The sequence below is a fragment of the Drosophila obscura genome, unplaced genomic scaffold, assembly GCF_018151105.1.
Source record: "Drosophila obscura isolate BZ-5 IFL unplaced genomic scaffold, ASM1815110v1 contig_1, whole genome shotgun sequence".
Lineage (NCBI taxonomy): Eukaryota > Metazoa > Arthropoda > Insecta > Diptera > Drosophilidae > Drosophila > Drosophila obscura.
In genome coordinates this window covers 10620056-10635765 of record NW_024542679.1, presented here as the reverse complement: position 1 = coordinate 10635765, position 15710 = coordinate 10620056, and the positions used below count along the sequence as shown (strand labels likewise).

Below are 15710 nucleotides of genomic sequence, written 5' to 3'. Positions count from 1 at the left end.
CCAGAGAGGAAACAATCCAAAATCGATGCAGAATTATTCCATCATATTTGAATTATTTTCTATTGGGCTACAGTTTGTTCCTGGGATTATCTTGTAGGATTGGACATCGGCTGTTCATATGGGTGGCAAAAAGCGTCAATCAACGAATGTCTTAAAAGAAAAGTTTCGCAGCAGATGATGCAAGAGAACTCCTTTTGCCCCCCCCGCATGGAAAGTGCTCGCTGGAGCGCGTGCCCCGAGTGGGCGGAGGCTGCCATGCCATGGCAGGCCATGCCACACATCCGTTCCCAGCCGAGTCGGCCTAAATACATATTTATTTATGCGCCTCCCTGCCATTTGTATAAAGTGTTTGCACTTAATAAACCCATTTCGGTAAGACCTCTGTCAGTCTTGCCAACTCTCGCACGGCTTCCGTTTGTGCCTCTGCCTCTGCCCCTGCCACTGGCCCCTGCCACACGCATTTAACTGTTATTCCAGCATTAAAAGTTCCATTGAGTGGCAGAGGAAGTGAAAACAATTATCTCCAGGAAGGTGAAACATAAATCCTCGGATCCGAAAGTAAATTGCAAATTTTCGTTTATTGCTTTCTGTGTCTGTGTCTGTGTCACCCTGCCCCAGTGTCTGCCCCTGCGCTGGGGGAGATTTGCGGTTAAATCGAATCGATATTCTGCGTTATCATATTTATTATGCAAACACACTCCGCCGCCTCACCCGTAATGCCAATTGGTGTTGAGTTGCCAAAAAAAAAGTGACACACGCGCCCAATTCCATCTCCATCCTTCCACCCCCTCCACACACGCGCTGGGAAAATGCAAATGGAAACACGGCAAAAGCAAGCCATAGAACCCGCACGGGGGGGGTGGGCAGGCTCGGGCTGGGAGGAAATGTATATTTTGGATTTCTGCCTGGCCCCTCAAGTGTGATTGGAATTGAATTGAACATCCGAATGGACCCGTCCTGGCCAAGTTCTTCCTGCTTTTCTGTTGACAAAACCATCCGATGCCTGCCATAGATACACACACACACAAACACACTCACACACTTATAGTAGTTACTAGTACATTCATTGTGGTAAAATAATCAGGGCAGCCGTCTTTACCACATGGCTTCAATTATCATAAGCTATGTTTAAATACACTGGGAGAAAATTGGCATGGCAAAAGGAAACAAATAAATATATGTAAACAAAGTGAAATTAAATAGAATTAAATGCATTAAAAAGTCTTAGCATAATCCTAATATAATAATAAAATAAAATAATATAATAATAAATACAAAAAAAAAATAAATAAAAATAAATACTATGAATATAATCAATTAAAATTACGGGAAATATATTTCCTTTAAATGTGAGACTATTTAATTGGCACATGAAAATATTTAATAAGCGGCTGCACTTTCACAGTGGATAGCTCTGCAAGATAGATGCAGCTCCGATGTATTTAAGGCCGCAACCACACACGGACACTAAGATTCCTGTGCCAATCAGTCATTGCGCTCCACACGGCACAATCTACCATGGCGAGTAGTCTTGTACAAGTCACTGCGTTTATATGTCGAGACGCGTGGCTTATATCGACGCCGAGCACAACGCCGTTTGGGTTGTAGTCTCCTCTTTTTGGTCGGTTCCTTCTGCTTATTTATTATGTACATACATATATTTAAATTATATATTTGTAAAATTAATTATCACTTACATTGGCGCTGACATGACCCACAGCCTTGCGACGTTCCGTTGTGTGTCGATGCTTCTGAGATAAAAAGGATTTTTATTTTTATTTCTTTCAATATTAATTAAAGGTAATTCTTACTTGGTTATTGGTTGGCACCTCAGTAGGGGCTGCTGGGGGGATATTTTTCCGCTGCTGCTTTTCCTTTAGGCGCAAACTTTGGCGAGTTGTCATTGTTTGCTGCTAATAAACACAAGAACAAATATTAGCAATACAAATAAAAACCAAATCAAAATTTCACTCTGATGCTTGCTTTTCGAGCAGAAAAACGAAAAAAGAAAAGAAAATGACTTGCAAGGAGTCGCAGCCTGACACTGACAGTCCGAACAAATGAGTCAATTTTGTGTTTTTGGCGTTTGGCTGGCCACACTGGCAAGTGTGGCCGCAGTTGCTCAGAAAATAGAAAGTTTTTAGGACAAAAAAAATAGCAAACACAATTACATTATTAATTATTATTAATTATTATTTTAATCATTGATAATAATAATAATAATGAGGAGGCAGTTCCCATGTGATGGAGAAGCCTACATCTTCGTGTACAAATAAATGGCTACGATCAGCCCGTAGAGACCCAGCACCTCGGCGAAGATGAGTATGAGTATCATGCCGACGAAGAGACGCGGCTGCTGGCCCGTTCCGCGCACGCCGGCATCCCCAGCAATGCCAATGGCGAATCCTGCAGCGAGTCCGGGCAGGCCCACGGACAGGCCGGCGCCGAGATGGATGTAGCCATCGTGAATGCTGTAGCTGTCTCTAATGGAGCCCGCGATCAGCACGGAGACGACCAGGCCATAGATGGCGATAATGCCGGCCATGACCACCGGTATGAGGGACTTCATCAGCATCTCTGGCTTGGAGACGGCCATCTGGGCAATGCCCATGCCGGATACAGCAGTGCCGTAGGAGGCTCCCAGGGCCGGGAATATGATGGCACAAGCAGCCCCACAGCTACCCAGAAAGAGGGCGTATGGCGGGCTGGCCTCTTGCAGTCCAGCGTCGTACATGTCCGGAAATCTTTTTTGTAACAAATAAGAGGATGTCGTCAACGTTCTATACTAGAGATTCTACACAGATATATTGACAGATATTCCAAGGCATTTGCTCTTTCTGTTCTACTGAATTCCATTTGGAACTTCTGAAACTTTCCGGCCATTGCCGAACCTCATTGGGTTGCTGACGGGATGATTACTTCCCGCCTGTGTGCTGCGATCAAAGGTTAAAGCTAAAGCCATTTGAGGTGCAAAATATGTTTACAAATTCACGAAAGTTCTCGTTGTGTTTCTCAGCAGCGTTGCTGGAAATGGAAATGGTGCCGACCCGCAGCCATGCGGTTACGTGATGGGAGGGCCACAAAACCATTTTCTATATTGAAAATCGATGCTGCGGTTTCTTGTATGCTTTTGAGTGGTTTTTCTCCCCAGGGCCCGTCTCCCCCGCCACATGTTTCAATTAAACAAATTGGAAAATATGAACCCGAATCGTTCTCGAGCGTAAAAATGGAGACAGGCCCGCTTCCTCTTCCGCTTTTGCTCTCCTTCCTACTTCGAATGGAAATTGGTTGCCTCCTCGCTGGTGGGTGGGACCAGGCAGACGGATAAATTGTTTGTGGGGTTTCCAATCGCTCCTAGGCCCCTGCCTCAATCTCTGCCCGTGCCGAGCAGCATTTTATTGCGTCCCAGAACGCTTGGCATTTTGATAGAGATATTCGAAGAGCAGCTCTCCTTCAGGGGCGGCGACACAGCACCTTTCAGAGGTTTTCAGTTGATGAAGCATTTTAGGTTCTCCGATTTATATCTTTTTTATTTTACTGTCAACTACTCGTATGAGTTGAAGCCTGTTTTACTTGGTGTACAGATAGATGGCCACAATCAGGCCATACAGACCCAAGACCTCGGCAAAGATCAGAATCAGAATCATGCCAACGAACAGGCGGGGCTGCTGGGCAGTGCCCCGAACGCCGGCATCTCCGACAATTCCAATGGCAAAGCCCGCCGCCAGGCCCGAGAAGCCAACGGAGAGACCGGCGGCCAGGTGAATGTAGCCCCGGCGAATGGTGTATGTGGGCGACAAAGAGCCAGCAATCAGAACAGAGACGACCAGGCCGTAGATGGCGATAATGCCAGCCATCACCACCGGAATGATGGACTTCATGATCAGCTCCGGACGCATAACGGCCATGGCTGCGATCCCAGTGCCTGATTTGGCTGTGCCATAGGATGCTCCCAGAGCCGAGAAGATGATGGCCGATGCGGCTCCCATGCCGCCAAAGAAATACGCATACGGCGGCCTGTCGGCCTCATTTGAAACAGTTTCGTCGGACATCTTCTGTAAAGGTTAGTTAGCTCGAGTGAATGATACAAAAAATACAAGTTTTCCTCTTACTGTTATTCACAATGTTCCAGTCTCAATATTTGGAATCAACTGATATGAACGTTGAAGGTAACGAATGACGTTTGACACATTTATCACTTCAGATGAAATGCGTAGCCTGCTAGGCACAGGATTTGGAAGTAATGACAAAATTGATCAGATTAGAAATAAAGAAAACGAGAAGGAACGTGTGGGTCGCTTCTGGGGACGCGACTCTACTTATACCCGTACTCAGTCAGTATATACATTTTTGAAGATATGATTTTTTTGAATTTTAGAATTAAAAAAAAAAGTTACATTTACAATTTTTTTTCTACATTTATATCTACAATGTATATTCTACATCTAACAGGTAGATTGTACATGTACCATTTAGATTCGACATCATCTCCACTAGGGGTTGCTCGCGCACTGAACGCGGCAGAGTGTGCGAGCGAGAAAGAGAATGAGCAGCGTGTCTCTGGCTGGATAGAGGCGGGGGAAGCAACTGAAAATTAATTTCTTCATTCCGGCTATAACTATGATCCGATCTGATTCAGATTCGGCAATCTGGTAGATATGAGCAAAGAATGCTCATATACTCCGTTTTTAGTTTTATTCTGTCTTTAAAATTGTGCCTGCCACAGATTTTCGTCCTTTGTGGGGGCGGAAGGAAATACACTTGTAGAAGTGTGATATCACACGAGTGTGAACACGAAATTTGGTTTCCCTAGGTTTTTTTAGTCTCTGAGATCTAGGCGCTCATCGAGACGGACCGGACGGACAGACGGACATGGCTTTATCGACTCGGCTATTGAAGCTGATGCAAGAATATATATATACTTTATGAGATCGGCAACGTTTCCTTCTCTGCGTTGCACACATCCACTTTTACAATATACCCCTCAACTCTTTTTTGAGTACGGGTATAAAAACCTACTTAGCTATACGGTTATGACATAATGGCTAAGATCGAAGAGTGAGAAAGTGAGTGAGCAAACAGAGAAACAACAAATTCTGTCGTTACAGAGTCGAACAATTAGCAGAGAGCTAACAGCAAATGAAAACGAGAGTGAGAAGGAGGCCCTGACCTATCTCAACATTGTGATCTGGACACCTACACACTTCACTTTCGCTTTCGTTCTCTAGTGTCGTTACAGAGGCATGTTAAGTTAGCAGAGAGCTTACAGCAAATGAAAACGAGAGTGAGAGGTGGTTCTTGCCTTCATACACATGTACATTACCTTTGTGACAACTACATACATATGTATGCTTGCTATTGCTCGGCCACCCACCAACTTTCGCTTTCGTTCTTTCCTGAGAGAGAGGGAGAGGAAGACGAGCAGACACGAAGGCGGATGTGATCTCCAAGAAGAGCTTTGAGCCTGCACACGCATGCACTCTTATCGCAGCGCTCTCAGTTCTCCCCGTCCTCATTTAAAGCTGTCAATTAATTTGTGTGTCTGTTGCTACGCGCGCGTCTAAATGCACAGCTTATTACATACATTTATATACACAAAGCTCCAAGCGCAGGCGCAAGTTGTTTATTCGTGTCATGAAGTAGAAGCTTTTGCTTTCGTTTTCTAGTTTTAATGATTTTTAGTGTTGAATTTGTACTGGTTGATGCATATTTAGTATTTTCTAATTGACCCACAAGCAATCACAAATAACGTATCCCATTTTTAACGATGTGCCGAAACTATGGGAAAAACGCAGCTCAAACGTTAGTAATCCAGAGAAATTCGACTTTTGATAGTTAAAAAGAATAATAGATCCCTTTCGCCACCCACTTCTTCAATGGGTATGTACGTATGTATGTATGTATGTGTATGTATGTATGTATGTATGGCCGTTTGCAGTTGTTACGCGATTCCGAGATGTTTTCTATTAAAGATTTATGCTGCGCTGAGGGACTTGGCTCCTTTCGGCTCATATCCATTGTTGTTATTGCTATTGCTGCTGCTGCTGGCTGCTGCTGGCTGCTGCTGGTGCTGCTTCGTTTTGTTAGTTATTGTTCGGCTCGTTCTGTACCGTTTGGGCCACTATAAATCGTTGTTGTATTTTGTTGAGTGCGAGGATTTATCGCCAGAGCTGAATATGAGAAAAGAATCACACAAATACAAATAAATCAAAAGCATTTCGAATGGCAATGCCAATGGAAATCCTCGACTGCTCTGCTGGGACCGACTGAGTCTGAGGGCGAGAGAAGAATAGTGTTGCTGGATGTGGTTGTTGCTAGCCAGGCTAGACTGTGTGTGTGCTGTGCGAAAAATTGATGTCTTTGCTCATAAAAATAAGGCATCAGGAATGAGGCGGCTGCCCGAAAGCAACATTGTAAATTTTATGACTTTTTTATGCGCTGAAATGTATAAATTATGTAAACTGACACTGACAGCTGTCAACCGAAGGCTCAGGCGACACCGACAGCGACAGCTCCAGAGTAAGAGCAAGAGTCAGAGTCGAGTTCCTGCCACAGCGGAACGAGCGTTGAACGTTTGCAAGTGACACATGTGTCAAATGGTCGATGGGGAAAACGCGCAACAACGCCAGGGCTCTGAATCCCGGGATGCGGAATGCTTCAACACCCCGTATCCGTCCCACTCCAGAATCTAAAGGGAGCGAGCTGATGACTCGATATGATTAAATGATTGCGAGCGGCAATAAAAAATTGATGTTTCGAATTATTGCTAATATATATTTCGCTTTTTTCCATTCCATTCCCCTACTCTCTGCCCTCCCTTGCCAAGGCAGCAGTTTATGATGTTTGTTTTTTGTTTTATCGCATTTTACAGAGTAAAAGTTTCAAGAGAATTTCCCAGTTTATAGAGCCAGAGCCCAAGATATATACAAAAGAAGTGCCAAATCTTTGCATATTTGTGTGTGTGTTTCGCAGGGATGATTGCTGCCTGGATCCTGGGAACAGCAACGACTCTCGATTGCCAGAATGAGGGATGGGGGAAGGGGAATCTGGAATGACTAAATTCTATTAATGTCATGAAGGCGATGGATCGATCGATCTGGGAAGCATATTGGAAGGATTTACTCCTTTGGTGTGTGTTTGTTTGTTTGTTTTGGGGATTTCCATGACCTGGCTAACCCATATACCATGCTCGTTCGTATACCGTGCCCCAGCAATTAGCCCCCCCTGCCAACAGTACTGCCCCGCACCTGCACCATGCTCTTTATTAAAGTAAATCACAGAGTTCCTGCCAATGTGCAATAAATGAGAGGCCCCGGGACAAGCGGCAGTAACAGTAACTAACGAAAGAAATTAACCAAAAATAAATTTACTGGAAGCAAAAACCCCAAGCACAAGCCAAAGCCAAAGCCCAAGCCCCTACTCTCTTTCCGGCCAGCGGCAAGGACAAAAGGGTTTCAGGATTCTACTGGCTCTGGCTCTGGCTCTGGCTACTCCTGCTCTGGGTGTCAACTGCTCCGCTCCGCTCCACTCCGCTCTGTACGGGGCGGCTCTACGCTCCAGGGCCCCACTGCGTTGCTTCCGCTGCGATGGAGACGACTGCCGCCGACTTCTCCTGACTGCTGCTGACTGTGTGTGTGACTTCTGGAGTCCCAAATGTGTTTTCAACATGCAATTTTTATTATTGACTGTCGGCTGCCGACCGTCGACTGTCGCTGTCGACTGTCGCTGTCGCTCTCGAGTGTCGTGCCAGCTCGCAGCTTTTCAGTGTTTTCCGCCCAGCGAATCGTGAAAATGTCATTACTGTCAATCAAGTCGGGGCCAAAGGTTTTTCCCCGAAAAACCAAGAGCATTAAAGCCGTTCGTTCTGCCCAGCCAAGTGACAAATTGAAAAGTTCATTCAAAATTAAAGCAGTAATTTTTTTTTTTTTTTTTTTTTTTGTTGTCTATTTACATAGAAGTATCAAAGCAATTAACTCGCTCTCACTCTATCTCTGTCTCTCTGTCTACAATTTTCGTAACTCTTACTTACTTTTGAGCATCTGTTCTTTAATTTGGAATAGACCATTCCATTGTGGAGGTTCTTGTACTACAATTTATCGGTTCCACTAGACGCTGAAGTTTAATTATTTTTGTTTGCTTTTCTTTGAATATACCAGAGTTCATTTTCTTCATCTAAACTATTTTCCAGAGAGTTTGTTTCTTTGAGAGATGAATGATGCTGAACCGCAGGAACCCTGCACCGATGTGATGCTATTTTTATGACCGAAGCTATCAAATGTATTTGTATTGAATGCATTTATCCCAATGCTTGGCAGGCACAGGCACGTACATAGATAGACATTACACAGTTGGCAGACAGCAAATCAGATATGAATGTGCGATTTTCTTTGCAATGTTTGGGGATTCGTTTGCGTGCTTTGTGTCAATTCTTGATACGTTGATACACGGAACAGCAGCAGAGCGAACAAAACTGAATTGAAACTGTCACAGGAGCCACACAAAACGGGGCCGTAGACATGCAGCGGCGCGGTATTGTATTGGCGTGCCAAATGTAACGATTTGGGTATTAGGAGGAGGAGGAGCAGCAGCTTGTTGAGTAGAGGCCTACAGGGGGCGCTGGACGGACAGTGGCTGATATATCTTTTATTATGTAGTTCTGTGTCATCGTAAAAATCGTCGGCTATTACTTGATTGTCCTTCATGAGAGCCATAAAGCCGTTGGCACTTGGTCGGAGTTGCAGGGGGAGAGCGGCCCAATGGCCCATTGTAAAATGATTTACTCGCCTGTGCCCCCCCGTTCTTCCCCCCTGCCTGCCCCCCGCTCTTCGACTACACACTCATTTTTTTATGGTTCGGCTTTTTTTTTTACGGTCTTTTACAGTTTAACGACGCATCACTGACACAAAAACTGGGAACTGGGAGCTGGAACTAGGAAATTGGGGAACTGGTTAGTTGCTTGGTTGGTTGGTTGGTTGCTTGGTTGGTGGATGGTCTAACAAAAATCTATTCACGATTTTTGTATGGCAAAATAATGTTGCCATTTTATTGTATTTATTTATCATCCACTAGGAAGGCCGCACCGATGCGGCCTCCCTTTGTTTTTTTCCCCGCCCCATTTAATTTTCGGGCGTTGCTGGTCTTTCGCCTACTTTCATTTTCATTTCCTCCTCTTCTGATGGCATTTTTATGCTATGAGATTTGGTCATTTCACAGTTTTACTTTTGTTTTGGTGCTTTCGATATTTATTTTGTTGCCTTTAACTCTTGGAAAACATACGGCCGCTTATGTAACTGGTCTGCGTAAAATAATAATACGGGTACGGGTACGGGTAGTGCGTGCATTAGCCTAATGAAATTATAGACAACAGAACTGAAATTTTGCCCCTTGATTGTTCTCCTCTATATTTGTACATATATTCCCCAACGATCTGTGACATCTGCAGGCGATCGTTGGGCAGCAAGCAAGCGCTTCTTTGCCTTTTCCCATGATGTCCCAGCGATAAGAGCGAGGATCGAAAATGAGCTAATAACTTAGACGCTTTATGAGCGACAGGATTAGGGCCTGCTGCACAGGTGGCAGGAGCCAGCATGAGGCGGCTCCGACGGCAAGTCTGATGGAAAATCGAAGCGTGAAGCCGTTGACATTGATTAGGGTAAGGTAGGGAGCAGGGAGCAGGGAGTAGCAGCCGCAGCAGCAGCTAGTACAGGTCGGTGAAAGTGATGAAAGTGAGACTGCATTCCACTACCAACTACCACATACCACTACCACATATAGTCGTATATCTTAGGACTCTTGCGGTAAGATGCAGTCCATTTTTCAACGGTTTGCCGCTTTGGCTACGTTTGCTTTTTGGCCAGTCATGCCCACCGTCTCACGGCTGACTGGCCACGTCTACACATTAGATAAATTAGCCGTAATTTTTTGTTGTTTGTTGTTGAGTAGGGGGGAACGGAACCTTTCTCTGGGGCGTCCTCTAGTGTGTGTGTGTGTGTGAGACCCATGTGGCTTGGGCGATGTCGTCTTCTTAGCCATGACTGCTGCGAGTGTGCCTGTGTCTGTATGGGCCATGGCATCCAGCCAGCCAAACATCCAGCCAGCCAGCCAGCAAGCCAGGCAGCCAAAAATGTCTTATCATTGTTAGGCGGGTGGCTGAAGTGGAACAAATTAATTTCGTTCATTTTAATTATTCTCTTCTTTGTCTGCCGCTATAATTTGAGAGCTATTAACTTGGCCTGCCTGCCAGCCGCTGAGGTCGAAGGTGTACTGGCTCTCGCATCATGCTTTAATTATTTAAATGAATTCACATTTGGGCTCTGCTCTGCTCTGCTCTGCTTTTCCCCCCTCCCACTAAGGCACCCCGTAAATCATGCGGATCATCGTGATGCGAGTCTTCGGACCACAAATGTTTTCCTTAGTTCTCTCGAAAACAACACCCGTAATGGTCTGCCAATGGGGCTCTAATCTGTTCGAGGGTCAAATTATGTACGAAGAGGTATTATGTGTTATTTGTACGATTCTTTTCGGGGTGCCCACAATGGCATTTAGGCTAGAAAAACTTGCTATAAATATTTTCTAATTTAATTCGAACATTAGCAAGGATGCATTTTACGTATTGCCCCATGCCACACATGTCTATGGGCACTTCTAGTTCCCCCCCCACCTTGCTGGGATTATTGATCCGACATGCAGATGCAGCCGTGTGGAAAATATTAGAAAATTTTTGTAATACGAAAATCGTGCGATAAGAATTGGATTACACAATGTTGTTACGCAGCCCTTCCGGGAGCGCCCCCTCCCCTCCGTGGACGAAAATGCTTGACCCAGCCGCAGGATCGCGTGCAATGGGAGGCAGCTCGAAATTTCACACCCATCGCACCCCCCGCCGAGGGAGGTGCCGAAAGTAGAGAGAGAGAGAGAGAGAGTTTGTGCTGCGGGGGCCGCTTTGTGCTTTGGTTTTGGGGGGGAATATCACATGGGCACGCAATGTTTCCGCTGACTTGGCCTGTGCCAGGGCCTGGGCCTGTGCCTGGGCGCCTGGTTCTGTGCCATGGACTGCAGCGCCGGGTCTAAAGTGTCCAATCAAGTTTTTGAAATGAAACCTAAATAACATGTCATAATAAATAACCTTCAAGCGACCCGGGGGCCAAGTTGCCCAGGCCAGGCCTGGCCAGGGCTGGCCCAGAGAGAAGAAATCCAAAATCCTGTAATTACAACGTAAACCCAAAATGTCTCAGCGCCGCACAGCCGTTGCACAGGGCACAAGGGCTATCCAGCCATCCAGCCATCCAGCCGAAAGGAAACTTAATTCATATATCAAAAAGTTTGCCGGACCGAGCGAGCGAGCGGTGGACGAGCGGTGGACGAGAGTAGCAATTTGCGCGCAAGTAGCCAGGTCCGATACCAGGCCCACGACGACGACCAAGAGGCAGGCAAGAGGCAGACCAAGAGGCAAGAGCCAGGCCAAGTCGTGTAATATATTGTACACACTTTGTAGGTCCGAGGAGGAGCCTTTTGGGGCGGGGGGGGTGCTGTGCGGGTGGTCACTCAGGATCGTGGAAAGGAGCGGCAGCGGCAGTGGCAGTGGCAGCGGCAGCGGAAGCCGAAACAGAAACTGAAACAGAGAGAGAGAGCGGAAAGGGAGAGCTGCGAATGGAGACCTGCTCCCCAACTGGACCTGTCCGTCTGTCCGTTAGTCCGCCTGTCCGCCTGTCGTGTCGAATGAGAAACACAGCAATTATGCAATTTGATAATACTTCATTCTCGGGTAATAAATATTAATTATTTTTTTGCGAATGTGATTTCGTGTTTCGGTGGGGGTCACTCCACATACATCCCCCCCCCTACCTCCCCACCAACGCTCCCTGCTCGCTGAGCACTAGTTTACGGAGATTTATGGCCCGGCTGCCTGCGAGTGAAATGAGACAGAGACGTCCCTGCCCCCGGGCCAAAAAGATGCGCGGGCCATGTTCGAGTACGAATACTGCCTGCACTCGTGTCGGACATGTGGATTTGGTTGGAGTTCTCGTGCTGCAGCACCTTCGAGCCACAGCAACCAGAAGTCGAACAGAAGTTTTGGCTTTGCTGAATTACGGCCAACAAATTGGTTCGGTGTTCAGTGTTTGGTCGGGAACACAAGCCGCCCTGCCAAAGCATATTCTAGATATTCAATCAGCAATGACTGCCGCCAGTTCAGCTCTCAGCACTCGTGGCATATGCAGCTACATAGAACACACAACATACATTTCAAACTAAACATAAGCGAGTCAGTCGTAGGCCCCGCAGATCAAGTGACACGCGGGCTGCCTCGCTTACACGCCTCTTAAACTCACTGCACTAGCTCTGAGGTCATGCCAGACATGGCCAAGCGAGTGCACACTGTACCTGTGCACTGACCTGCCCACCCATTGACCTCCTGTCCTGGGGTTGGTTGGTTGGTTGACTTCCAGCCTGCCAGGCCGTTGGCTTTCATTTCGATTCGTTCCATCAGCAGTCTCTCGTGCAGAAGGAACATTTTAATTTTGAGAGCTACTGAGAATTGCGCGCAACAGCCGCAACATATCACCACACTTGCCCGCAGCCCAGGGGCCCTTGTGAAATGAATAAATAAATAAATAAAAAATAACACACTTCTCTCTCCCACTCGGCAAAGAAATGAAAAAAGTTAAATTGAATTGTGTGTCGCTGAGAATATTTACTTCGTATTCTGCAGCCACGTTGCCTCCCCCATTCGACCCCCCACTCCGCGCACCACGCAACTTTTTCGGTTTTCGGTTAGTTCCTGGGTTCTGTTTTTGTAGGTGCGCTGCCAGCAGCAGTCAAAGTTTCTGGCACGAGCGGAAGAGGTGCAATGGGCTGGGCAGGAAAGCAGTTCCTGGCATTGCTGGGGATATGCCAGATGATTTGAGAGCATTTTATTTTATTTAATTATTATCATTTTATTTAAATAAATACATTCAATCGGATGAAGGAATACCTGCTGCCAGTCTTGATTCCTGGCCTTGCAGATTAACTATTTAATGTAGTCTCAAGTGTCTCTAATTATGCATTTAGTTTTGGGTCGAAATAAAAGGATTTGCTGGTCTTCAGGGAAGAACTCTGTGAGGCATATGCCTGTTCCCTCTAATTGAAACGAATCAGTAGCAGTCTGCAGCTCATCCATCTTCTGGCATATTGTACATGTGTGTGGGGTGTGGGGTGTGTGGGGTGTGCGGGTATGGGGTGTAGTGTATCCTTTTTGGTAGCTCAAATGATTCCGCGTTTGCTCGACCGGCAACCTAGTAATTTCCTACGCACCACATAGCACGAGAATGGCCAACTTGTCGCCAGTAAATGGGCTGCTGTCACGTCATTGGGTGCTAGTAAGGTCTTCTGGTCTTCTCTTAATGGGAGAGGACTGGCAAGGGAACTGGGACTGGGACTGTGTATGGGTTAGGTTTGGTCGCCACAGCCCACAGCCCACGCCCACCCCAGCCATGTCAATGCCCCCTGAATATGAGCCATAGAGTGGGGCCAGGGCTGGGTTGGGCCTGGGCCTGGGCCCGGGCTGCAGTAATCAATTTTAATATACTACCTCCCAAAAAGCGAGAGAATAGTTGGGTGCCCTTGTTCATGGTTTGGTTTATGAGTTCATGTTGATATTGGTGGCCACATTAAGCCGTACGTCGCCATAACACAACACAACACAGCACAACACACCAGAATGGATACCGACACGTCACGTTAGTCAGTTAGTCAGTCAGTCAGTCAGACAGACAGACAGGGCGTCGCGGTTGTGGTTCCACTCATCCATTTACTGGTTCCATCATCTATGGTTTTGTGGTGCTCCCCACTGACGAACTGTCAGCTCACTGTCAATATGTCCTCGTGCGCCCCCCCCGTACAACACCCAAAACTAACCCCCCCAATGCCAATGCCAATGTAATATTCGTACGTCGTTTGGGGATGTTGATTTTTGTCGTCAAGTGTGCATAATTTTATTCTTTACGTTTTGTTTGACTTTGATGGAAAATGGTGTCCCCCATCTATTTACGAGCATGTACTCGTACACCCTCGTACACCCCCCGCCCTGTTTGCCACAGCAAGCTGCCCGCTCCAAGCTGTCTCTTTCTCTCTCTCTCTCTCGCTCTGCCCTGTGTGTGTGATGCGATAATAGTTTCGACTTGAAAGTGAACGTAATGAGCTCGAAGTGTGACACATAAAACATCCTCGCATGAGCCACTGGAGCACAAGGAGTCGCCACTGGAGCGCGTTGCATGATCCACTTAGTACATAACTTCCAGGCCACTGAATGCGAGACGAGAACCTATTCGGGTAGAGGATGAGCATCAATTGGGAGCTGGCAACATCCTTGGATTATTCCATTACTCAGTCGTGAATCATACATACATATAAAGGGGCGGGGGAGGGGGGGGGGGGGGGGAGTATCCATACCAGTCGTGAATCATACATACATATGTATGTAAATGGAGGCGGTGGGATGGGGCCGGATTGGTGTTGGAAATTAGGCAGAATTATGGGGGTGTAATTAGAGTTCCGTTTGCATGTGATGGAAGAATATGAAAACAGATTCCAGCACACATTAAAAGGGGCAATTAATCAAGCCACAAGTCAAGGTAGTAAAAGCGAGGAACCCCGAAAAACTCTGCCTTGCTATTCGGAAGCCCATTGGCAACGATTTAACAGATCCTTGAGTGAGTCGCAATCCTGCCATATAATCCCGTCTCTCTCTCTCTCTCTCTCTGTCGGCCCGAGGAAGACATCAGCTGCAGACTTTTTCATTTCATTTCCAAAACCAAATCACTGTCCAGGCGGAGTCTATTTATGCTTAGCATTGCAGATGCGGATGCGGATGCAGGAAGCGGATGCAGCATGTAGGCTACCCGCTGCTGCTGCTCTGGCTCTGGCTCAGGCTCTGGTTCGCAAATGGCTCCTAAATCATGCGGATATCATCAATGGCATGACAGTTTCTGGCATGTGCCTCATGCAGCGCCGGGGAACCAGCCACAGCCACAGCCACAGCGGTTGAATGCACAATTGCCACCAAAATGCACTCGGAAGTGGAAAGGAAGGAGGCACGGCTTACTGTGTCGCTGTCGCTTGTCGCTTGACGCTGACTTCGTTGTATCCTTGGACGGCTGACGGCTGGAAATTCTTTCCGGCTGTCATCCCTATCGCATGCTGGCTGGCATCGGCATCGCATCGGCTTCGGCTCCTATCCTCCACTGAGTGGTTGATTGCCATAATGAATGCCTCAATGCTGACAAGTTGTTTGCGGCCGCATGAGCAGGCTGCCTGTTAATCCACTTTACTTTCAAATTGAATAATTGAATCAAGATGTCGATGTTGATGTCGATGTGTATTTACATTGAGTAAAAGTAACTTTGTAGCTGACTGCTTTCGTTTCATTTAGTCGAAAATTTCGCCCGCCTCAGGATAAGCGAAATGCGATATGGGATTGTGGGCTGTCGTCAAGCGAATCGCTTGGATTGATTGCCTGGCCTATGCGCTGGGGCCTAGCCTAATTACAGCCCCCAGGTCGTGTCGAGAGGCCTCTGGTGGGAAGGATCTGAGCCCGCAGGCTGGATGCCAATACAATTAGGTATGGGTATGGGAATGAAATGGAACCCTGTCCCCCTCCCCCGATTGCCTGCCCTGTCTGCTTACATTTACCCCATCCGGGTCGAGAGTTGGTCGAGTGGAAATCAAATTAT

General features: G+C 46.8%; 2 protein-coding genes across 2 annotated transcripts; both read right to left on the bottom strand.

Annotated features, from left to right (window-relative positions):
* Positions 1-2221: 2221 nt before the first annotated feature.
* Positions 2222-2813, bottom strand: LOC111072695 (V-type proton ATPase 16 kDa proteolipid subunit-like). The gene has a single exon (XM_022364706.2). It carries the CDS (start codon positions 2732-2734, stop codon positions 2255-2257), a length of 480 nt encoding a protein of 159 aa, XP_022220398.1. The 5' UTR covers positions 2735-2813; the 3' UTR covers positions 2222-2254.
* Positions 2814-3517: 704 nt separating this feature from the next.
* LOC111072694 (V-type proton ATPase 16 kDa proteolipid subunit-like) lies at positions 3518-4078 on the bottom strand. Its single transcript, XM_022364705.2, has one exon. The coding sequence runs from the start codon at positions 4050-4052 to the stop codon at positions 3570-3572; it is 483 nt and encodes a 160-aa protein (XP_022220397.1). The 5' UTR covers positions 4053-4078; the 3' UTR covers positions 3518-3569.
* Positions 4079-15710: the final 11632 nt, after the last annotated feature.

Bases quoted from the DNA above. Each gene is read 5' to 3' on its own strand.
- LOC111072695 (XM_022364706.2), bottom strand. From the start codon at position 2,734: ATGTACGACGCTGGACTGCAAGAGGCCAGCCCGCCATACGCCCTCTTT.
- LOC111072694 (XM_022364705.2), bottom strand. From the start codon at position 4,052: ATGTCCGACGAAACTGTTTCAAATGAGGCCGACAGGCCGCCGTATGCG.